The sequence below is a fragment of the Amblyomma maculatum genome, chromosome 1 (assembly GCF_055883805.1).
Source record: "Amblyomma maculatum isolate TAMU_Amacu chromosome 1, ASM5588380v1, whole genome shotgun sequence".
In the NCBI taxonomy this organism is placed as follows: Eukaryota; Metazoa; Arthropoda; class Arachnida; order Ixodida; family Ixodidae; genus Amblyomma; species Amblyomma maculatum.
Genome location: NC_139344.1, coordinates 393,152,577 through 393,178,125, shown reverse-complemented (window position 1 = coordinate 393,178,125; position 25,549 = coordinate 393,152,577). Strand labels below are relative to the sequence as shown.

At 44.2% G+C, this 25,549-nt stretch overlaps 1 protein-coding gene across 1 annotated transcript; it reads right to left on the bottom strand.

Annotated features, from left to right (window-relative positions):
* Positions 1-306: 306 nt before the first annotated feature.
* Positions 307-6,841, bottom strand: Dh44 (corticotropin-releasing diuretic hormone 44). Its single transcript, XM_084587296.1, has 2 exons — positions 6,440-6,841; positions 307-333 (listed from the first exon to the last, which is right to left on the bottom strand). The coding sequence occupies exons 1-2, from the start codon at positions 6,839-6,841 to the stop codon at positions 307-309; spliced, it is 429 nt and encodes a 142-aa protein (XP_084443422.1).
* Between the last annotated feature and the right edge of the window lie 18,708 nt (positions 6,842-25,549).

Below are 25,549 nucleotides of genomic sequence, written 5' to 3'. Positions count from 1 at the left end.
GAGCGCCGGCGCTTAGCAAATAAAGTGTGGCGGCAGGATTTTAGATATCAGCTGTACATTTGGAGCGGCGTCTGAGATAAGGGAGCATACATTGTCGTGCAGTTTTTTTTTTTTTTTCATCTGTAAATTTTCTCAATAGTTTGAGGTCGGTTCTTTTCTTGCTTTTTTTCTTTTTTTTTTTAGAAAGAGAAAAAGAAACCCTGTCAAAACGTTTCATCGGGAGATAGGTAGGTTTTTTGTTGTGTTTTTTTTTTTTTCACGTTCCGGAGTTCCTAGAGTTGAGTCTTTGTCCTTGTAAGACGGCCTTCAGAGGAGCTCCTCCGAGAAAGATTCCTGCAAGGGGCAAGAAAAGGGAAACGAGAACTGGTGTTAGTTTTTGATGAGTTAAATCAAGGTCATTGGACAAACCGGTTTTTTAGGAAAAAGAAAAATTAAAGATTGTTCTTGGAAGTAAATGAGCTGTGAAATCTTTTTGCAACACTGCCTCTTTTTGTGTGAAAGCCCGGCACTGCCATACTTTCCCAATAAACAATTACGAATAATATCGCACATTAGCAACGTATTTTTGTGTGTACGTGCGGCGAAGAAGTGCAGCACGTTATTGGATCAAATTCGGCTTAGCCTGGAACATACAACGCTATGTAAGCTACTCTTCTTAGAGAGTGCCCGAGTCACGCGAATAGGACGACAGGGCGGTGCAGTTAATCACCATCAATTCTAATGGGACTGCATTGAAACTAGGAATTACTGCCTGAATTCGCCTTGAATAAATTTCTCTAGGACGGCGTATGCGTAAGCGACATACATAATTGTGGCTGCCACCAAATGAATGCACTAGCAACCGCATTTCTTTCCCTGAATCTGTCGGAATTCGTTGACATCATAACTATACCAAAGGTAGTCAGGTTTTGAGCACTATTAGGAACACTTCAACAAACATTTCACTTTGAATTTAGTTGTATTCAGGGGTTATCGTCCAGGTTTATATGACAAAAGGAATAGCAAAAACTTCATGGTGAGGGTGGACGTACCTGCCACCTTCACTATACACTTCACTATACACATCAACGCCGGAATTAATCTATTTTGTTATGCACAGGACATATGCTGTTTCTCAGCACAGCGTTTCACTAAACCACATTAGCACCTGTGTACGCGAAGAAAGGGTAAAATCAATCAATCAATCAATCAATCAATCAATCAATCAATCAATCAATCAATCAATCAATCAATCAATCAATCAATCAAACAATCAATCAATCGGATGGATGGATGGAATATAGGAGCGTCCCCTTTGAAATGGGGTGGTAGCAGTAGCTATCATGCTCATTTTTCTCCATATATCTTAATTATTGATTTAGAATAGTTAACTAAACCATCATTCTATTTATTAAATTGGGTGATTGGGTGATCAATCAATCAATCAATCAATCAATCAATCAATCAATCAATCAATCAATCAATCAATCAATCAATCAATCAAGCAATCAATCAATCAATCAATCAATCAATCAATCAATCAATCAATCAATCAATCAATCAATCAATCAATCAATGAAACAAACAAACAAACAAACAAATAAAAGAACTAGAGTTTCGTTTTTCAATGTTCCGTTGCTGCTGTCCATTTCAACGGTCTAGCGCATCTTTCCGCGCCTGCAAGTTTTACCTTTAGCGATGCAACATTGATTTTGGGCCACATTTCTACGCTTGAGGGTACTTCGCGTTTCTCATCATCCGATTCGGCGTCTCACCAACGCACACTGCAGGCTCAAGAAAGGTCAGCGGAGGGCATAAACTTGGTGCGTGATGGGATCTCCCCGCCGCAGCGCGTCGTTCGAAATATCGGGCGCGCGCAGGAGAGCTGCGCTGTTGCGCGTACACAGCTCCTGAAGGAGCTGTGAGCTGCCTATGCCTACAGGTGAGGGAAAGGGAAGCGGAGGGAGGAGATCTGTGCGTGCGTAGACTAGATGTCTCGCATCAAGCGGCGGTGTAAGCTGCCTCTCTTCGTGCGAAAAGCCTGCTCCCGAGCTGCGCGCGTTTCGGGTGCATTCGGTTATGACGTGGCACGTAGGACGATCGTGAGCTTTCGTTCATGGTTTTGTATTGGCCGCTGCTTTCCTTGTGGTTTTTCCTCCATAATTTCTACCTTTTGCTGCTTTTCGCCAAGAGCATTCCCACGTAGCAGTCATTGGTTACGAGAAACGGCGATGCCGCGCAGAAACCCGAATTACTGTGCACGACATTGAGTGAGCAGGACATACAGACACCAACGACCTCTTTGACGTCACAGCTCTCGTTACGTGGACCTGAGTGAAAGAGACGGTGGCGCATGTATTGTTTGCGCGGCATTGTCTTTCGCGCATTATTTCGCCATTGCGAATAAGTAACCTTGAACCGAGTGCGTGCAGCCTTTTTCGTGCTATTCGTAAATCTTTTATTTATGTACCTTATCACTGTGTTCGAGTAAGCAGAGGTCAACTAGTGATGGTTGGACTAATATAAATCAACCGACTGTGATTGAAACATTTCAAGAACACATTCAAGGATGCTCTGGTAACCTTACGCCTTGAAATGCTCCTGTGCACGCTTTTTTTTTCCTGCTTTACAAAACGCTAGCGTGTTAGCGCCTACAGCCGTCAATGTTCTGGATTTCTTTTTTAAAGTGTGTTTTGTATATTCCGTCTTTACAACCGATCCGTTGAAAGAGTCGCTGCTTCACATTATCTGTGTTTATAATTCTTGATTCAGCTGACTGTGCGCTTCACAAGACTGTTTTATCAAAAGCGCTGGCTTCGGGGAGGTGGGTGACCTTTCTTGAGAAATATAAAATAGGAAGCATGATAATACGCCAGCTTTTCTTGCGCATATGCGCCTCAATCGCCTTGCGAAATGACGCATAAATTAAAGTTCTGAAACGTAACCCTTCGTTTAGAAAGGGTCCTGAGCTGAGGGAAAAAAAAACGAAGAACAAGAGAGCTTCGCTGACTGAAGTCGTTCGATTGCTTCACATTTATGCCGCGGACACCGACGAATTCTTACAATGAAGTGAACTTGGTGCCGCTTTCTTTTAGAGATCAAAATTGCTGTCACATAGCGCATCTTAGGAACGATACATTTTGTTTCCTCTCAGGAGAGAATAGGAATTCGAAGCATATGATTTGAATGTAATTTTAAATGTAAGGGGATTTGTGTACCCTCTTTCGACGTTCTAACGCCTTCTCTCAATACGGATTGCGTAAAGACGGGAAGCTGGGGAAAATCTAACTGCAAAATCTCCAGAACTAAAATCGCTACGGTCAAGTCCGTGCGTGCAGTGAACCTATGCGTGCGGATTTAATATTGGTCATAAGTACGAAATTCTGATGCTAATTTATTGACTGACGTGCGTGAGCGAGATTAGGTTAATACTAAGCAGCCGATGCAGCAAACTGATCCTAAACCCGGCGGACATAGTAAAGAGTGAAATACGATTATATATCGACAAATAGGTTCTATAATTTTGTCATCCATGAGGTGAAATTACAGCGTGTGGGATTAACCGCTCAATCAATTTGACAATGTTAATAACCACACTTCATCTTGCGATCATGCAATATGTGACGTGCCTCATCTGTGACCGCTGAGGTCCGGCGACCGTTTGTAAGTCCTTACTTTCATCGACGACTTTTCAGCTTGCGTGCCATCCCGGCATTGTTAAAATGCACTTCTAGATGAATGTATCATACATAGTAACATTAATTGTAAGCATAGTGGAAATACTAGTGGGGCTGATTGCCTTAGAAAGCTGACCTTAATAACTTGAGTAACTGGTTTTTGGCTTGGTAAATGACCATTAACTACCCCAAAGGGAGCTCGTGTAATTTTTTTCGCAGTTATAACCAAATCCCAGCATGTTATCATCTTCATCAAAACAAAGTTGAGCTCTGTACTGCACGCAGGTATCCTGGAGTCCATCTTCGGTTCGACTTGACATAGCCTTGTCACATTAACCTCATTCTTGAAGTCGCTAATAGTTTATCTGGGTATTCCAGAACGTGATTTTCAGCACACGCTTCTACATTCGAGGAAACTAGCTTGCAGTACATGAATACTTGACAAAATCGAGTACGCTTCAGCCATCAGGATCAGGTGTGCACGTGACTGAAAAATTCCCTCCAAAATATAGCTCCTAGGTTAATCAGGTCCGGTCACACAAGTTTCACTAGCGCGGGAACATAAAATTTGCAGTTGATTAAGTTTTTACACTGCAGCAAACTCACTCACTTGGCACTCTTCTATCATTGTTCATTGCTTCACATCGATGTGTTGCAGCCACACGTAACTATTTTTTACCACTGCGATCGCCTATTAAAATTGAAGCGCGTATCCAGGTTAATCCTTCGCTTTCCCTACATCAATCACACCTCATACTCCAGTTCAAAGGACTAACCTTGCGAAAGAATATTGCTACAGAAGCCAATACTATTCAGATTTGATGACTTCACCAGCTGTATCAAGAGCATGTAGGGCTTTTTTTTGTGTTAATACTGCTCGTTGGTTCCCAACAGCATTTCTATAGCTTTAATTTTTAACCAATCTTCAGGGTAGCTGTCTTTTCCAGTGTTGAAACATGAGACATGTGCGCGCAGAAAAAAAAAAAAAACGTAGTTTGTCTTGGGAACCCGGCCGCATGTTATAGTTAGCAGCGGATAGGTCATGCACATCGCCTCATACTTTGGCACGTTTCCAGCGACTGAATTAGGTGACTGTTTCCAAATAGATTTCGTACCGCGCACTTATGTCCCGCAAACATTCCGTTTCGTTGGTGGACCTCGGTGTTACTAGTACCGGCGCATCTTTTTCATTTTTTCTTCTAAATACAATTTTTTTTGTTGCTTAGTGATTCCTTTTTGTAATTATGTGCTTAAGCTTCTCCAATACAATGGCCCCAGTCGAGCGCTATTATGAGTACAAATGAACAAATATATTTTTAATTATTTGGGTCTGCCGAGCGGTAACAAAATGGAAACGTTTGATTGCCTAAATAAAAACAATTGAAAATAACGGCGTAAATGAAATAATAGTTCACTATTTCTATTCGCTCCGCATTGATGTGGCGAATATTTTTGTTAAAGCTTACAGTGTTTACTTCCGCTGTATTCACCCCACGTATGGGGGCGATTTTTTTGGTGCGACCAACCTTAATGCTCGTTTTCATTGCCATTCACTTGTCTTCTTTTCTCTTCCTTTGCATTGTGAAGTTTCAATAAAACGTTTTCGCATTTGAGTTGATATTTGTAATTTACGTGCCTAGATAGGGAGCGCACTGGTGGAAAGTTCACATAATGTTATCACTGAACAGCAGTAAAATACTACCGAAAGCATTGATATCAAGAAGTTCGTGGCAGTTTTGATCTTTCGTCGCTTAAAGGTATCTTCAACTTTACTGATTTAGAACGTCATGCAGCATGTTCGATCTAGTTTCATGTCACATAGAACTTCGCCTGCACAAGCGAAAGCACTGAACTTGCTTCGAGTAATTGATGAGGTTGCCATTAAGATAACAATCGTCTATTCGCACTGAATATAAAATGTAATAGTCCTTAGGCGGTACGCTAGCCCTAAAAGGACGATGCGCAGTGCTTAGATTTTTGATACCTACACGCATGGTACGCTGTCCTTAATGTATCTGCTTCTATCGTCTCAGAAGGGCCGAGCGAAAAGAGAAGGCAAAATCTTGCACACCCCCTCTCCCCTCCACACACATACTCCACGAAATAACCTCTTATCTACTATACCTGCCAAGACGAGACGTGCGCTCAGCCACTGAATGTGAGACACCCAAGTCTTTTCCGTCCCCTCCTTCAACATCTCTCTGCTGTTATCTTAGTGCCTTATCTTTTCAGCCATATTGTCCTCTAGTTGAAATTAGGGAGACACACCCTGCTGAAATCAGTACGATGCTCCTAGAGGAGATTTTGACATTAAGAGACATTTCATACGCAACACGTGTTCGTTCACTGGGCCACTTTCAACACACTCTTCAGTTATCGCCGCAAACTTGAATATGAAGGATTGAGTAACGGTTCCTTGGCCGCAAGTCTACTTCAGTGGCATAGCCAGAAATATTTTGCGGGTCGTGTTGTACGAAAAAGTTCGAAAGGAGGAAGATGCTGCGCTCCGAAAATTTTTGGGGGATGTTCCGACACCGACCCCCCCCCCCCCCCCCTCCTTCCCTCTTGGTTACTCCCCTGGTCTACTTATGAGCGATGCAGTGTGCCTTTACGGTGTGCGTGCCAATGTCCTCATGGACGAAAGTAAGACTCTTTGCACCGCAGACATTTCGAGCTTGAAAATAGAGTAAGGACCTGGTAGAATTCCCAGTACACTGCTCAGAAGCAGACACTGTCCCCAGTCGTTCCCTGAATGTCGAAGGGGCCTTGGAGGTCCAGCGTACCTGGGGGCTGAAGGACGACCGGTCGTCGTCGCGCCGTAGCAGGCTGGCAGCGACGTCGTCCGGGGCGCTGCGCTTGCCGAGGTCCTTGAGGATCTTGTCATTGGCTTCGATCTTGTTCTTGATGCTGCGCTCGATGATGTCCTGCATCATCTTGTCTCGCAGCACGTCCAGCGGGCTGACGATGGACAGCGACGGCATGTGGTCCCGGTTGTGCATGCTCAGCGAGGGCAGGGGCCCCGCGCGGCTGCGCAGAGACAGCGGGCCCCGCTTCCACAGGTCGGACAGGTCGAGTGTCGGCTTGCCTGCGCCGGCCACGCCCAGCCGAGCGCCCAGCGCTGCGTCGCTAACGAGCAGTGCCAGAAGGAGCCACGGGCACGCCGCCGGAAGGTGTACGGTCCGCATCGCCACCGCCGCCGCTGAGGGTCGTGCAAGTGCTGCTGGCTCAGCAGGGGGCGCCGCGACACCCTGCCATTGAAAAGACAGAAGAGAGGAACTTAAGTCTGTGGCACAGCGAAGCGGACCGCAGTGAGTGCAGAGAAAAAAATCAACAACACTAGGGTACACTAGACAGTGGTACTGTGAAGCTGATGGCGGTGAGTACAAGAAAGAGGACAATGCTACTTGAACGGACTGTGAAGATAACGCGGCGTATGCAGGAAAGATGACTGCCAGGCGCCGTCATATAGTTAAGCTTATCGCGTGAGCCAAGGCAAACACTAGCCAACATTGGTTAGTGAGAATAAAAAGCTTATCGCGGTGCGTTCAGGAAAGAGGAGCACTGGTCAATATGTGAGCTAAGGAGACCGCGGCAATGCGGGAAAAAGGAGCGCCATGCAGTTGATTGGTCGCTGAAGGTTATCGTGGTAATGCATGGAGGAGGAACACTGGTCTGTATCGGGAGTCTTGGTTACGGTTAGGTCAGGCAGATGAACACTTCTCCAAAGATCGGTATGGAACATTCGTGCACGACTATGATAAACCGACAAGACAAATTGCATATATAGGCAAGTTGGTTTGACATTATCCGAATAGCCCAGGGACGCGGACGAACAAAGCATGCAGCACGCTGTCTTTACGCTTTGTACTTGCCTGTGTCCCTGCGCTGTTTAATAGCCCCCAGCACGAGCCGTGTTTTCTTTCAATTTTTTATCCCTGCATTCTGCCATTCTTTTCTCCTCCTCCTCCTTTCAATTTTTTTTCGTTTCTTTGTTTTGTGCTCTTTTCTACATTAGGTCCATATACTGATACCTGATTCGATATCTCACAACGATTGTTGCGTATTAGCCTTTAAACAAAGTGCGCTTTGTGTCTCTCTGTTATGCTTTGAATTACTTTTATCATGTGCTGTTTGCTTCTGGTTTCCTTATTAGGTTCTGGACCTTTGCGAGGTCTTTTGACCTTCTTTTTTGAGTTTATTTTTTGTGGAGTGAGTGCGCAGCATAGTGCTTTATTTTTATCATTTGTCTTTCAATCTTTCTTTCGCTTTCAGGAAAAAACTTGCATTGGCCATGGTTTTTTGGTTGTTGCCAGCCAGGACACTTTCTAATTTCTGGCTTCTTGTATCCATCTGCAGGCCATCAAGGGTAAGGTGGCTTAATCTACCAAGAGGTACAGGAGAGCAGTGTGATATCATTTAGTGTCGAATGCGCGTCTTTGGCGCATTTTAAGCGACCTCCATCTGGGTTTGGGTAACGTACTGGACCTATAATTTCGATTTATCACAGCGTTCTGCTAGTAACGCAGAATAATTAAGGGGTTATAGTCAGAATTAGGGCGCGATGACATGAAACTGTTTGATTGTCCACTATCGGCTGTGGAATTTTACAACGTAGATTAAATCCTAAAAGCCTGTAAGCCTGCTTGTGATCGACTTTGCCAGCATCTATGACGATGAACAGAACCAAAGTCACACTTTCAGCTGTTCAGTGCATATGAAATAGGTACTGGAGCCTCTTTCTCTGTTCGGCTCTCATGACCTGTCCTCAATCGGTTCACCGAATGGGGAGGTTAGCATAAAAACTCCCATGTGAAGTCGACATGGATTGAAGCGTTTGACTTGCGTGTTATGAAGAAGAGACGTAGCAATACCTTGTTCAGAACAAGTATGCCGCATTGTCTTGCTGATTGGAGATTTATCTACAGTGTGCTTCTGTGATCATTCAGAAGCTGTTGGGAACGAACGATGTTTTTTATTTTATTTTATTTTTTTGCCGGCGAGAACAGAGATAGACGCTTTAGGTTGTTGATAAGGCATTTATCATAACACCAATACCAGTACTACCACCAGTACTCAATGTCCTCGGGAAATGTTTGAGGTCATGCCTACAGACACACGAAAAAGCGGTCATAACACTACTACCATCTTTTTGCGCGATCGCTCAGGAGCAGCCACTCTAGACATCTTCAGACAGTTGAGGTTTAGGTCGGTTTTGCAAAGTATATGAGTAAAAACTCAGAGATGAAATGCGGTGAGACTGTTTTGTGGAAGGAAAAAAAAAAGTTATAGTTTGAAGTCATCTAAAATAGCGTTTCTTTATCGTTCGGATAATATATTCCACTTGAGTATTCGCGACTTCAAAGATCTCTTTTGATTTGTGTATGTGGGGATGTCGAATAGAAAGATGGGACATTTCAGGGGTTTTATTTGCATTTTCTTCTCAAAACAAAATAAGTTTGCATGTTTGCAATCTTCTGATAGCGCACCTTCTTTAGCTCTCAAAAATAAAATACATATCGGTATTCGCAACTTCAAACGTTTTTTTTTTTTTGTCCCATTTCTGCGGTCAAGCCTACCGGTAAGATAAAGCTTTCAGATATTTTGGATGAAGTTTTCTAAAAACAGGCTTTTGGAGGTGTATCTGCCTCTTTCTCAGTAACTATAAAGGTAGGCAAGCAAGCAAAATGTTCGAAAGATTTCAATAACTGCCTTTTACATGAGCGGAAATAGAAGGAATAGCATAAATCAATCAGCATTTTTAAATCAAGAAAAATAATTCATGAGCGGCAATGTTATAGTCCCGAGAGAAAAATGACAGTCCGTCTCTCCGCCTAGAGTATATGCTAGTGTGAAATGAATTGAAGGAAAACGCATCGAATTCAAGGGAGTCTCATTTCTGCTTTAGCACCTGTGCCATCTTGAAGGCGCTTTGAGGTGCCCGTCGAGAAACGTTTTCAGTTCTACGAAAAATCTGTCCAGTTTCGCCTTCCTGTTGGTGGCGTGTTTTAGGTTTCCGCCGAGAACCGAGATAGTTTTGCGCCTTTTCACTTGTGCGTCACGAGGCCAGCCTGGAGTAAAGGAAGATACTCGTCGTCTTAATCGCCGCTCAATAAAAAAAAACAAAAAAAAAAAACAAAAAAAAAAACAGCGCGGCAATATAGGCACCAAGGAGGGGATGAACCAAGAAACTTCGTTTCCGTTTGCCTTCGTTGTTCTTCTTCCGGTTCGCTTCTATGTTCTCCTTCCATTCTTCACGACGGCGCGCCAACAACGGGTGCTAAAAGCATTTCGTGCAGAAATACATTTGCGGCTTTTTAACATAATTTCTCACCTCAACATAATTTTCAGAAGCCTGCAATAGGGCAAAAAACAAAACAACATTAAATGACACATTGCAAAGTTTCGATTTATTTTTGAGCTCTTATACAAGCTGCGGCTGTGTAGAAATCGCAAATTAATTTCGTAACCATAGTTTTTGTTACGACCATTCTACAACCTATCTGTGGAAGGCATTTTCAAAGTCTCACTTTGCGTTCACTGGCTAGCAGAGGCTCACTCAAAATGAGAAGGTTGGGAAACTGGCTGGGATACGTTATCCTTGGTTGCTTCGATACAGGAGTAATTGCCCACGAGTAATGAACTTCTTCTACATCGATTTTGTCCAGAAGGTAACGACAGACGATCAAAGGCGAAAACATGACACGCAATTGTGGGGACATTGAGCTGAAAATTTAGCGGAGAAATGAATGCGATATTTAAGAGCAGACGATCAAGGGGGAAATAAAGGCACAAAAATACTGGGGCTTTCAGATGAGGATTTATCGGAGAAATTAATACGATATATGGAGTAGAAAGCGATTGAACAGTGGTAAAAGACAGGGTGAAGGAGAAGAACAGGCATTTATTTTCTCTCTGTCCTTATCTTCCGTTCCGTCTGTTATCACTGTTCAGTCGTTTCTATCAACTTGTACTAGCATGCCTTATCTCTCATCTAATATGCCTTAACTTAGATATATATGCTATTTTATTTCTAATGCCCAGGCATTTTGCTTGTTTTTTTTGAAGAGGAGCTCTTACGCATCCGCCCATCGGAACAGCTTGAACAATTTGTTCTTATTCTCCTTATCGATCAGCGCATCTGGCTTCCTTATAAACATCAATAATAAAAATTTGCAGCTGGAAATATTACCTCTTACTAGATTATTTCCACCACGCGTTCACATTTGTGACAAGGTGTTGACAAATACCTCTTCTGACGCGATGCAAGCAAACTGCGTTCTCGAATAAACTGCACTCATTCACTACCAAGAAAAACAACTTATTTACTATACCACGAAAAATAAGTTTATTTACGCCGTGTTTAACGTACCACTCGACGTGGCCTCGCAAACAACTCTTGACAGAACTCTGAGAAATGACGCACCTTCCTACTTGTTGGCGGAAACAAATTTACGGCGCTGATCTCCGATGAGAGGAGACAGCAACTAGAGCTGGGAGCACGTTTTGCATTAGACGACGCCTGAGCGACGGGCCACGGCTTGAAACAGCTTGAATCCACGACACGACACGTGGCTGCGTAAACAGTGTACTCGGAGGCGAGCCGACAGTGTGACACCTTTTTCGAGAGAAAGAACGTTTCCTACTAAAAATGGCAGTATTTCACTGTACGCCTCTAGCGTGACGCCTTTTTCTAGTAATAACGCCTTCTACTAACAAAGGAGAGTATATGCTCCGAAATGCCTACACCTTAAGGCACATCCCTCATCCCAGTGCCTCATTCGAGTTGTCAGGTGCATACGTTTGAGACTACACGTGGTACGTCACATCAGATTCGTGCATGCTTGTGTCCTTTCGCGACGTTGGTTTCGAAACCTCGCTTGCCGGGCCCACCTGTCCAACAGACGAACTTTTCCGGGACATATTCGCACGTGGGCGAACAGTGTTGAAGATGCGGAGCGCACATATGGCGGCTACGCCTTCCCGCATCTGAGATGTCAACTTCATTCGATGTCATCCGAGATGGTTCCGGGATGTCAAGTGCCCATCAGGCCGTGCAAACAATCCTTTGTATGCGGCCCGCCGTGTTCACGTGCTAGGACCACAATGTGAGCGCTCCCTATATTTGTCTACTCGCCTCACTTCCATCTTTATATACATATTTTTTTCGTTTCTGTTTATTCCGCACTCCTCAGAGAAAAAGTCCTCAGTGAAAAATGGTGAGTATTTTTGTCAGCCGGCTTGGCTTGACATCGGATTCTTCCACTGTTCCCGGGAAATTTCTTCGTCCGGTTCTTTGTTCAGGACTTTAACACCATCGGGTAAAATACTTCCGTTTGCTTCTCTTCACGCCTCCTGGTGTTGGCTGGCGTAACACCGTAAATATAGAGCGCACCAAAAGAAGGCCCTACCCTACAAATAGTTATTACCCGATAAGGGAGTAAAAAAGGAGTAACGTGTTCTCTAGCGGGCCTCATATTAGGGACGGGACATGGGGCTGCAGCCCTGGGTTACAGTCCAACAATAAATATAATGCTAGGCTTTTCTTCACAGCTACCGACTGAAGGAGACATTTAGCCGCAGCACCAGAGCTCTTCAGGTAGACTATTGACAAGTCATTGAAACTTCGTTAAGAAGCTTTACAAATGCAAGAACTTAGCCTGTTCTTAAGGAAGAACCTGCTTCCGTTGCCAACTCTAAGTATTTCGTGTTATTAGTAATGAAACCCGGCTTGAGGGGCATACCTTGCCCCTTTTAGGGGGTGTGTTAAAGGATATGTAATTCCTTTTTGTTTACTTATACGGTAATTCGTGTTTAGTGTGCAGAAACAATAACGAAGCGGCCTCTACTTATCCCGAATTGAAGGTCTTAGATGAGCCACTGACATAGCCTGAAGTTGGCGACATCTGCTCTTATTAGCTGATCTAACCTTGAATTAACCTGCAAGAGATGTTCTCGGTTATCGCGGAGACAGTGTTATGCAACGATTTATTTATTTTCTTTCAATACATCCTCAGCGTATGCCGCTCCGAACGGTGGGAACTTCTCATAACTTACACATACGATGTGGCTAAAAGTAAAGCTATTTCGTGTTTCTTGCATGCATCAGTTCCGCCATTTATCTAACACCATCCCCATCTTTTATTTACATCCATCCTTTTTCTTCCCTAGAACAGGTGGGCACTAAAGTCCAGGCACGTATGTTTTGATCACGGGGCTAGCAAATGCCGATTAATTCTAGCAAGTGATAATGACGAAAGAAGCCGAAACCGAAAATATTCGAGACAGAATTCTCGTGCTATTCCAATTCAACTCATAATTTCAAAAGCTAGTTCTGTCCATGACAAAGTTTTGCTTTTACGTGGCTCACGATACCTTGGCGCCTATGTAATAAGTGCTAGCGCGGACCGAGCAAATTAGGAGTCGAATTATCAAACCTGCTCCATAATCAGACTTTCTTTTCTGGTGTAAAAACTAACCAACCCTATTATTTCTAAAAGAGCCATCTCGATAGCCGAGTTAAGTGACGTGTGCCAGAAATACAGAAACCATTCTTACGTTTGCCACGTGTCTTCGTAGTAAAACCCCTCATTTGAAATCCTGGCTAGAGAGGCAGCGTCCGTAATTCAAACACCACTAAACTGTGAATTTGTTCACCGGACTATTGGACGTGGTAACGTAGGCGCACTAGTGTAGAGCCCGTCACAAACGCAAAACAAGTGAAGACACGAGAACATTTTTCAACAAAACTATGTCCACGAAAGTCCAGGCACGTATGTTTTGATCGCGGAGCCAGCAAATCTAACGGGCTTCCTGCACTTCTTTATTTATATTTTGCTGTTTTAAAAATGCTTATCTTTGTTTCAGAGGACCGTTATATACACTGGACTTTTGCTAACTTGAGCCGAGAGCATGTGCCATCATTTCGTACTAAAAACAGAACTAATGGAGTGTGCGAACCCTGCATGGCTTCTCTTTCAGGCGCTGCTACAAAATTAAAAAAAAAAAGACTGGGGCCTCGACTGACATTAGTGTTTCGTTAACTGATATAAGCTCGGACTTCCCACGCGGTTTACTAGAAACTGCCGATCAACAGGCTCTAGGATTCTATACTCCGTTTTTCAAGGTTTCTCCAGCAGTGCGAAGTGCATGGGTGACCTGAGCCAATCAGGGTGCACTGTAAACAAAATCGCACTCTTTCCGTGTCTGCAAACCACGTCCTCCAGAAAGGGTGTATTGAGGTACTGATGCACCCTTTTTACAGGTTGTGAGTTGTGACATGGAAATACAGCTTTAAGGGGGCGAGTTTTATTTTGTTTATAGCGAGGGCGTGCATTACAGAATTTTAGTCGTACTCTCCTGCGCCGCCGTCTGCAATAGAAGCCTAGGAGTACGATAATGTACTGTGCACAGCCTTGATTGGTCTATATCCCCGTTACCTTTCGTAATGCTGAGAAGAGCTCTTGAAAATGAGTATAGGGATCACATTGTTTGGCTCAAAAGGATCTGGGGATGAGATCTGCCAAAAAATTTATAGCTGCCCAGTTGAAAAATACACCAGGCTGGTTTAGTGTGTTCTAGCGTTAACATCAGAAACTCCTGGTGTGCCAGGTGTACACCCCAAAACAGCCTGTTGTTCTTTAATGTGAACACCAGGCCAATCTGGTGAGCTGGTGTTACCACCACACCATTTGACTGGTGTGTGGTGTAAACACCAGACTAGTTTAGTGTGACAACACGGCCTGCCTAGTGTGTATGATGTTACCACCACACCAACTCGGTGGTCTCTGATGTAAACACCAGAACACTTGGTGTGCTCTTGTGTGACGATCTGAGCAGCCTAGTGTGCCTGGTGTTGCCACCACATTAGCTTAGCGGTCTCAGTTGTTGGTAGTCAACCAACTTTTTGTGGTGTGATACACACCTTAAAGGTAAAAGTTTTTTAAAACTCACTTTTATGTTGTGTTTTAAGATGAATTGATCCCGCTGAGTATAGAGGTAGGTCTTATTGTGACAGTGTAGAGATGCTAGTATGCCAAGGCAATTGGGAAACGAGATCTACACTTCGGAGTGGAGGACTTTGGCCGCATTGGTGCGGCACAATAAACTTGAAATCGTATCGAAAGCAGACGCGTATCGTCTTACGCTTCGATTTTAAGCAACAAATATAGGCGCATTAAATTTGCATAGCGACGCATCCACACGCCAGACATGTCGTACATCTCTGCCAGAAAGAAGTAAACATGTTACGACAAAACTTTTCAACAGCATAGTGTAGCGTTCTCAAAGTCTGACAATGTTGTGTTGATGATTCTTTATGAAAAAGAGTCATAACCACACGTTTTCCTTGTCAGACGCCCCGTCGTTATATGACAATATATATATATATATATATATATATATATATATATATATATATATCTTCTGCGTAGTGCGTATAAGCAAAATGAAATGTCGTTTTCTCTAGAAATACTGAATTTATGTGCCTGCATTCTTCGTGAAAACGACTCGAAGCAATTTCCCTTTGCTGCTGAGTTTCGCGAAGTTCTGGATTACTAAGAGGCGATAAAACATAATACATGAAACCGACGTGTCAATCCCGCCGCAATTTATGACGAGAATTTCGGGCGGGTAGCAGATATGCGCTGACCGGGCATCAAGAATAGTCGGTAGGTTCTGGAATGTTGTGAGATACATCAATATCAATTTAGGAAGCCGCGAGAAGAGGTCCGCAGGACGCCCGTTTTCGGCGTGGATGACACGGCGCAGCCGGTTTCGCTGGCCGCGCCGATAGCCTCGGCACCTTCGGTACGTGTCACGCACACCTGCGGTGAAAATAAGAAGGAGGGGGGGGGGGGGGGTTGGATAGGGCTGTCTTTTCTTTCTGAATATGCGAGAGCAAATGTACGTTCTGTAATCTGCTTCTTCGCTGCAGACTGGCCGTAAAAAATATGAGGGCAGTGCCGGCAGTGTCACGTTCCATGATTCTTTGGTTTGCTTCGTCGATTTTTTCTCCACCTCGTGAGCTGCAAATAGACTGCAAACGCACGTATGGAAGGGATTTTTGAGTGTGCTCTGCGTGCTTCGATTTTTGCGGGAAGCAGCGAACGGAGGATTGGCGACGGAACGTGCTGTGAATTACGACCGCGACCCTGCTGTTTCCAAACACAGCCGCCTGGAAACGACGACATGTGGGATAAGGTGATGTTGTCCGCAACCTTCGATAAATGTCAGACTTTCCTGAAAATCGAGAAAAAAGTTTGACGGCAGATTCGTTCCCTACCGAAACTGCCAGAAGGAGAATGTATTTTTGTTCGGATGACACTTAAGCGCCCGACGGTGCATTAAGGCCAAGATGGTAAAGGAGATGATTATATTAGATAAGTAATTATATGATGGGGGGTCTTGAAATATGAATTTTCGCGTTATTAACTGCTTGTAATCATGGTTTCGAAAAACAAAACAAAACAAAAAGAACGTAAATATAACCTCATAACAGTGCACTTAGCAATACAACCTTTTACAACTTTTTGTTCTTAATGAACCCTTGAAGAGATCCTGTACATATAGTGACTAGGATATAATGACTGCCATGAACGATGACGGTTTGGTTTATCGGGATTAACGTTCCAAAGCAACTTAGGCTATGAGAGACACCGAAGCGGAGGGCTGCGAAGATGTCGACCACCCAGATTCTTTAACATGCACTGACATCGCACAGTGCGCGGGCATCTTTTCACCTCCACCGGAAAATAGCCGCCGCGGCCAGGATTCGATCCCGCGTCCTGGTTCGTCAGTCGAGCGCCCTAACTGCTCAGCTACAGCGGCGGAAAAAAAAAAGAAAAGCTTCGTGCACAGTGGAATCGCAGTCGGGCCTCGATGCCTTCCCATGAACTTGAAAAACCTTACAGCTGAAGGGTCTTATTTCAATAAAACATGGCCTGTATCATCCTTGCATCCTGTGCTTTTTGTCTTCTCAACAGGCTCCATGTTATTGGACTCAAATAAGGCTGCTTTCCTGGAAATCATGGCTTGAAATATTCATTAGTTAATTATTTTTGCTTTGGCATGGCTTACAATATCCCTTTGTTGTTCTGGTTTAATTCTTGCTGCTTCGGATACGTTGTAAAGCTTACTGAATTCTCGCTGTAACTATGATTTCGCGCCCGAACCCATACTTCAATCTGAACAAACACCAAGTCAAATACGAAAGTCTCACTTCCCGTCATTTCCATTTGCCTCTTTTTTCCTATAAGTAAATTACAAAACTTCCATAATTAATTTCGTCGGATTCTCGAGGACACAGCGTAGATGTGTCCGTGTTAGCTTCAGTAATCGGCGTCACCTTTCATTAGGTTTGAGTTCGGCACCTCTTTTCTGCCTGCGAGCTCTGCGCTTCCAAAATAACAGATTTCCCGAAGAGCGTAATGGCATGTACTTGCGTTATTTTCTTTGTCCTGCGCTTGGAGCGGCGTAAACTCTGGGCTTTGTTACATAATTCAATTTAGGCGGCAGATTCAATCTCGTTTCTTACGTTGCCACGTTCAATCCGTCAAAGGTAGGTATAGAAAAGAAAAAGAATAGAAGAAATGAAAAAGAGGTACGTAGGAAAAAGACAATACGCTGAAAGAAAAAAAAGGCCTTTACTGTTTTTGCCTCTCCGTGTGCATGGAATAGAATTAGCTTTGTTTTGGGAGCACCGTCGCAGTTGTTGCTCGACTGCCCTCAATAGTTCCATTGTTCGCGGAATGACATAAATTGTTGTCACTTATCTTACTGTAGTGCAAGAACAGTCATACTCTCCTTGCGTGGCTTGCATGATGTATTTGTTGACTGCGATTTTTTTACATATCGGAACACGGTTTTTACGCCCGCATTCGTGTTGCTTCTTGGTATTGATACCAATTTCCCTTTGCTCTCACGCGGCAATTACTCCTGGGCTTCTTCCTCATTAACTGCAATGACAGCATGCACAGGGTTACCCACTGCCAGGCTTGCAAGGCACGTATTATGCGCTCCTCTTGTTAGGGCATAGGAACTGCGTGCTTCTCCTACGCCCACGTGAGGGAGGAGTAAACGTGCGTGACGAGAATGTACTGATAAGGGCACAAAAACTGCTCCTCCTAGAGGAGGCCTTACCCTTTTTGTCCAATAGAAAGTATGCTGCTTGGAACAACTGCCTCTTACTTTCTTCCATTTCTATTCCGGCTTTATCACTCTTCAGTCCATGCATCATGAAGTGACACAGGTGTTTGCACAGAGGAAATGAGATTACTGTGCTTACTCTCTTCTCTCAACATCATCCTTTTCTCGTCATCTACTAGGGCTGCATCTTCAAAGTATTCTCTTGGACAGCACACGAATAAAAACTGCGCTCGTGAGCAGTACAATGTGACTGTTTGCTAGAAACTTTTAGAGGTTCAGCTCTCCTTGAACAAAGCTTCACGAGTGTTAGCCATTGGCCACGGCCGCAGTCGCTTTCGCTGCTTCGACTTGGCTCGCTCCCACGCCTGGTAAGCTTATCGGCTGCAGGCTAGTCTTGTTGATTGGTCTCGGCAGCCTGTCTGGCACAGCTGCGGGCTTTGTGTTTAGTGAGATGGCGTACGTGTATTGCGTATTTACCTAGGTTAAATGAGGCAACGGTGCAGATGAAACTTCATGAAGACGAGACGGTTTACTGTACAGCGCGAAAATGTGTTGCAGTTTTACACGAGGCGTGATGGACTGCGGCGATAGCATGCGCTCTCCTGCCTGGGCAGGACGATGAAGACGACGGTGTTTTCAGCACAGCCGTAGCACGAGATGAAGACGGCGGTGTTTACTACGCAGAGCGAGATGAAACTACATGCGGCGCGCGAGTACGTGGCGCCATCTTTGGAGCGCATGAAGTACTATAAGGGTAGGATTTCCTTTCCTTTGGACACTCCCTCTTCTGTACTTTTTTCTCCTGACGCGATTGACATGACGACCACAAAGAGGGACTTCTATTGCGCCATTACATTTCGTGAAAAAAACAAAAAAATACCTATTCGTTCACACTATGCAGTTAGCGTAGCTTACGGCCAACTATTCGAAGCTGGATACAAAAAGTTTCTTTTCGGAGTATCACTAGCCCCACCGTGGCATTTTATTCGAAGACCTCGAACCTTGCACGCAGTCTTTTATAAAAGCAGAAGGAATCTCATGAGACAAATTCAAGCCTTAGTTTTGAAAATATGATGGCGGTGACCGGTAGGATGCCATGCTTCGCCACGAATAATAATAAAAAAAAAACATGATACAACAAAATGGCAGACGCAGTGTTGTTTCGGTGTTTGGGTATTCCATACTTTCGCAGCTCTAGTCGTTCTTTTTCCTCAGCCATCTCGAGGTGGTACTGAAATGTTGTGTAGAATTCGATATTTGCTATCCTATCTGAAAGAGCCTACTGATCAAAGAGCAAGCCTTCCTGCTAAAAGGAAACGGTTGTTGTGACCCGATGTTGCTGCAATTTTTGGTAATTTTCTCTGGTTTGCCGCGCTTTTGATTTATTCTTGTATTATAGCCATTTTCAGAAAATAAGGTTTACTGCTGTTTGTGTCCGCCATAGCGAGCACTGATTTTGAGATAAATTGTTTCGTTCTCAACTTGAGCGCTGATGGACAGAATCAGCCACCAGGCTTACTCGTATTTCTTGTCTAGAATTTCTGTGAATGTTTCGAAAATTGTACCATGAGCGAAATAAGTGTTATGATCTAGTCACATCACTAACATTCAGCGATTTTCGTTGACTGGGATAACTACCTATTTTTCTTTTTGAGGCGTTTTAAAACGAAGTCCCATGGACAATATTCATGATTTTCAACTTACAACTGACTACGCACCAAGCAACGTCACCAGGTTTATACTACTGCACTAGTGGAATATTCATCTACAAAAAAATATAACAATATCTCAACAATTCAGGAGATGAAACTGCGAGTAGTTAGCAGGCTTTATGTCAAAGCTTTATTTAGTCACTCTATTATTCTGTGTGGAACGCGAACACTGCACACACCACCGTTTTCAGTTTATAAAAATATTGATGTCTTTCCTCTCTTTGTCGTTTAGAATGATCTCCTTTGCGACCTAGTGAACTAAAACGAGAATAAAACGACGCGCATGCGCTGTTGGGTCTCCAGTAGCGAGCGGCCGAATCAAGCAGAAACCGAGCTGCAGTTTTTGGTGATGTTAAATCGGGGTGCTTTTTTTTTTCTTCTAAATGCGTGTTCTCGCGTGTTTCACGTTTACGGAGGCGGCACATCGATTTGTTACAGAACCTTACCAGAAATTGACGGCGTTGTTATACGGAAGATTGAAAAGTTACATCTCCGACTCTGCCAATTGTGGCACGCACTACTACAGGGAAAGCGCTTAGTGGGAACGTTGCATAAAAAAAAAAAGAAGAACAATGACGGGAAAGAAACAGGATCAAACCAGAATATCGTATTCACGAATTCAAGGACGATTTGTCGCCCTGCTTCCGCTCTCCGAAACAGAATAAAAGAGCAGCATTGTTCTAAAAGAAAACAAAAATTCGCAATCCTTTCAGCCTGTTCCGTTTCAGCACTGTCGGATATGCAGCCATCTGTTCCTGATGGCACGCTCCAGCCGCGTGATTTCAAAGTCGTTGCTGTGTGGCCAGAGTTTACAGAAGGCTGCCGGGAGGGAAGAAATCCGTGGCATTCGCTTTACAAAGGCCTTGAATCTGATCTGTTCTGCCTGTCATCGAGATTCAGCAACGCTTTTCTAAAAAAAAAAACATTTTCGATTCTTCCGCTGCTCTCTTTCTTCCTGAAAAAAAAAAAAAAAAAGGGGGGGGGGTGCGAATCGTTGATGCAAACTCAACTTGACCGGTAGAAGAAGTGAAAGTGTTTCTAAAATAACCCTGGGCTTTTGTCGTTGAGATATACTTGCTTTTTTTGTTAATAATGCGACAGCTGGCTGCATTTGCCCGCAATGGCCATTCTTTATTCTTGAGAGGTGAGTCGGTGACAGAAGATCTTTGCGCCCTCGACCATTATACTTTCGTTAATGCTTACTATCTTGTAAGCCTTCCTTTTCTTTGTAGACTGTGCTGTTCATCAGTCTCTGGAGAACCGCACATGCTGAATTCAGTGATTGAATAGGGCTAAAGAACCAAGTTGGCACTTTTAAATTAGCCGGAGTAAAGGATATGCATATTTTGTCTGGTATAAAGTTGATCTAACTAATGACCGAAAAAATAATCGTTTTTTACCCGCTGAAGCCACCGTGAGTTCTATGATAAAGGGCGTGGTGGCAGGAAAGGGATTGATTATGACTTCGTATGCTCTATACAATGCATCAAGGACTTAGTACAGCGCGTTGTCTTTTAATGTTGTTTTATAGGACGCACTTGGAAAGCCACACGCTCGCGGAAAGAATAAAGTGATGTATTAAATGATTAATAAATTTAATGCTAAACTCGCTTTTTTGATGGGCATCCAGCTATACGCTTTCTCGATGATCTCAGTTATGGACACCTTAAAGTGTGAGTAAGCTTCGAGCTGAAAACGCGGCGGACGGTTACGATGCTGAAAAATAGCGCAGTAGCTTTTCCTTTGTTCGAAAAGCTTGAGTGACTCCTCTCACCATTTGCGCCTTTCAAACATAGGGCGCGTTTCAAACCTTTGATTAACACAGCTGCGATTAGCAGCGACGTACGTGGGGAAAGTTTCTAAACAGTACACCACTAGCTCTATATAACGCATTGGTGGAGAAAAGTTTGATAGTTTGTTCGTGTTGTGCCAATTTCTGCCTCTGTAGTGAGGGGTCAGCTTAACTCTTGGCCTTGAGCTGTGCCCAGAGGGGGCCTGGAAGAAAAAAAAAACACATAACTACTATTCGTTGCTCTGCTAGGTAAACATGCAATGCACAAGAAAACAGCCGCGAAGGAGAGTCGACTTGCCCGTTGAAGCCAGGACATGCACGAAAAAAAACGCGCACACACACAAATGTATCCTTTTTTTGCCTTAGTGTTTTTGGAATGACGGTCTAGTGCAGCCTGTTTTTAAACGGACACCGAGTTCAGGAACTGGGGCGTCTAAGAGCAGAAACCGGTTAGGGGCTTGCATCGACAGATGCCATATACGTCTGGCTTGAACCAGAAAGCGGCGTTGGACTGGTTGGGATGAAAAAGCTAAGCAGGAAAACTTTGCGCTGTAAAGAGTCGCTTTCGGAGTCCGCACGAAAGAAGATATTTGGGACGCGGGAGTAGAGGGGCAGAAATACGTAAAGAAATCTGGTCCAGAAGAGCAGGAACTTCTTCCCTGGGAATGTTTTTCGGCGTTTCGAAGAAAGGAATAAGACGTCACTTGGCTGCGAGTGCCTTTGCTTCCCCCTCTCTCTTGTTTTCTACCAACCGAAAGAGGGGAAAAAAAAAAAATCGTGGACAGGCGTTCGTGAGCGTGCAAGTGTCTGAGGCACTGCGTTAGTTTGGTTGATGCGCGCACAACATTCAGTGGGTGGTGGTTCGGAACTGGCGAGAGGGCATGGCGCTTAACATCCCCCCCCCCCCCCCCCCCTCCTTTTTTCTGTGCGAGCTGCATCCCGGAGGCTTTCTTGAGAAAGAAACTTTCCTATCGATCAGGCGCAGAGGTGCGTTCACTTGGTTCTCGAGCCACACGTTGCCGTCATCTTTGCGGATGCCTTTGTGCCAGGACTACCAGAGAGATGTTATGTATTGACTGGTTGGCGGCGGCTGCGTGTCCGCACCGCCCTGGAGAAAAGCGAGAGACCAATGGCAAAAGGCTGGCGTGTGCGCGCGGATTGCAACTGGAAGTGAAAAGGCCAGCGGGGTGGAAACGCTAAAAGGTTCCGAAATGGCCGGCGAAGCAACGCCGGACCCAATACTTTTTCGAGTTTCTGTTTTCCTCCACTCCATTCGTAGAGCGCGTGCTTCTTCATCCACGAGGGTGCTGAGAAATGACAGCAGACGTTTAGCGCCGCCCAGCGTTGAACGAGTGATTGACGGGAACTTTTACGGACCAGCGAAAGTCAGGGGCGGGCAAAAAAAAGGGGGTGGAAAAAAGCAAAAGGAGGGGAAGCGAGTAAGGTCAGCGGGCAGCTGTGTGTTCTGCTGAATGGCCATTCGTGCCGCTGTCAGAAGCCCCGAGTTGGCTATCGTGTTGAATTTTGTTCTTTTTTTTTGACAGGACAATCAGCGCCTGAAACTTCTTCACAGTGGGCGAGAAGAAAACAATAAGTAATATAGGCACGGGTTTTTCATTCTTTTGCGTGCCGTTTGGAGACCATGCACAAGATTTGACCTAACTCACCACGACAGTTTGAGAGCTCGTTAGTGGACGGAGAGTCGGCTCTGATTTCTCCGTCGGCTTCCCGCTCAGCACATTATTCTTTCATCTATTTTAGTCACCTCACAACGCTTATTTAACGAATCAAAAGCGAGTTTTCTACTTTAAAGACATGCGTTAAGTTATCGCAGAACAAAACTTTTAAAGAAAACAAGAAAAATGAAAACTTCGGAGCTTAACTTTAGACTTGTCCTTAGGTTTTTGTCTCTTAAACAGAAACCATAATTTAGCCCATTTTTTTTTTCAACTGGACGCGGGAAATATCACCCCATTTGTATTCTATCATTTGTCGACCCATGCGAAGTTTGCACGTTTGAGTCGTTTGTGTTTTCATCGTTTCGTCTTGGCTATGCACATCATAAGTAATGTCCACCATAAAATTTTCTTTCAAAAGACGGAGAGAGATAGACAGGGAGAAAGGGAAGGACATCTCATCTAATCTGTAACACCATCAAATAAAGGTAGAAAACTAAGCAGAATGCTTTAAGGTTAAGGAACACTCTGGAGTTTAGTTTTCAAAATATTTTTGTACGCATGTCTGCCGCGCAGACTTCTTCAGGAGCTCTGAGTTGCAATCAAGCACTCGCAAAAAAAAAAAAAATGAAATGCCATTCAATAGTGGAGCAGGATCAGGAAACATTGAAGGAGTAGGCAGGCCAGCGCCAGGCACACATGATTTCGATACGTATATCTTGGCCTAGCTGAGCTAAGCCACGGCCAATTTTTTGCTACTGTATGAATGTCAGCATGCAGGTATATTGGGCTAGTACATATGCCCCTTCGAGGAATAATTATGTTATCGCTTTAAATTAATTTGCTAAAGTCTCCGTACGCCTCTATAGAACGAAGGAGTTGCGACAGAATAACAGAGACTTTATAAAAATTCGGAGTTGAGTTGCCTCACCAATTTCGTCTGGAACTCCTCCCTCCTACTCTCCTCTTCTGGAAAATAAGTGTTCCTAAAAACTAAGCGAATGTGGCAATATGACTTCGAGCACGCAGCCTATATAGGCTTTGCGACCGCTGTCGGACGATATGTTACTGGGCCATTAAAAGCATTTTCTTAACTAAGTCGCCTTTTTAATGAACTCGCAGCTGTGGCGGAGAGCAACTCCGTAATAATTTCCCGTATCATTGAAAGCAAGCTTCCAAGAGGACTCGATCCAGAATGTTGCGGGTCGCGGTTAACGCCGGATTACGCGCTGACACGTTGGCAACGGTGGCGAAAACTTTCGGCGAAGTCTACGCTCAAAGTCGGGTGGGTTTAATTAAGAAGTGTCGTGCCGTATCACCTACGCGCAGGTAAGTCTGCGTCTCATGGAAACGACTGCATACGTCAGTACATTCAAGAAGCGCCGACGGGAGAAGGGGAGCAGTTTCGCGTACTTGGTACCCTGATATCCCGAGCACACGTTTAGTAACAGGTCAGTGACAGTGTGAAGCGGACGTCATTCGGCAAGGGAAAGGGATGTCGAGAACAATTTATTGAACCAATGTAAAATAAAAGAGTGAAAGGAGTAGCTCTGTCATCTCCCACGCCTTCATTGGGTGGCGAGGGGAACTTCGCGGAAAGAGTTGAAGAGCTTTGAGACTATTCGCACTCTCTTTTGGGGGTACATAAGACACAGTGGTAGGTGTGTCTACCTCCCCAGTCTCAGTTCTCGTGTCTGCATTCGCTCTCATGCGTATATGTAAGGGTCATTTTCTAAACATATAACTGGTGTATACCCAGCGTAAGTTTAAAATGTTTTAATGGTGTTTTGCTTTACTAGTGTAGCTGCTGTAGGTCAAAACAAGTGGCTCTATTGGCTACGTTCGACCAGACCACGTGGCGTCACGGGCCGCACACTGAAAAGCCCACACACGTGAGCCACTCTGGTAACAACCGTTTGGCCAGCATGTAAATGCGGGAGTTTCATGTCGCATCATACTACGCTGAACATTTTGCTCATGTAGAGCGACCTTTACACAGCTAGTACGGTGAAAGGAAAAGATGACACTCGCTAAGCTGCGGCTATTGAAAGGGGTAAACAGAAAAGGAAAGAGTTACTCTGTTAGAGTACTGACACTGCGCGATATCTGAGAGTATAGTTGTTATGGCAACGCAATTTGACATCCTTTAGCCCTATTCGTCCCAACTGCCGTCACTATTCTATACATCTTGTTCTAGCGTGCTTCGCGCCGCGCAGTTTATATCGAATCTTTTTTGCCCATTTGGTCCTCCTCGAGTGCCTTTCCAGCAAAAGTGTCTCATTGTACGAAATAAGCAAGATCAGAGAGGAGCAGTGGCGCCGTTGCATAATGAAGACCAAATCCAACAGCCTTTGCACTTTGGAACATTTCGCATAGCGTAAGATGGCCGAAGTGGAGACCTTGAAGAGTGAAACGGGCAAATTATTTTGTTTGTTCGTAGAGCTTATTTATTTCTGGTTATTTCTTTACAAATAAACTGTCATAGCGTGGGCTGTCATGAGCACCGAGTGCTTCTCCTACGTTTGTTCTTTCTTGAGAGTCTAGCATAAAATATAAGCACTCGAGCAAAAA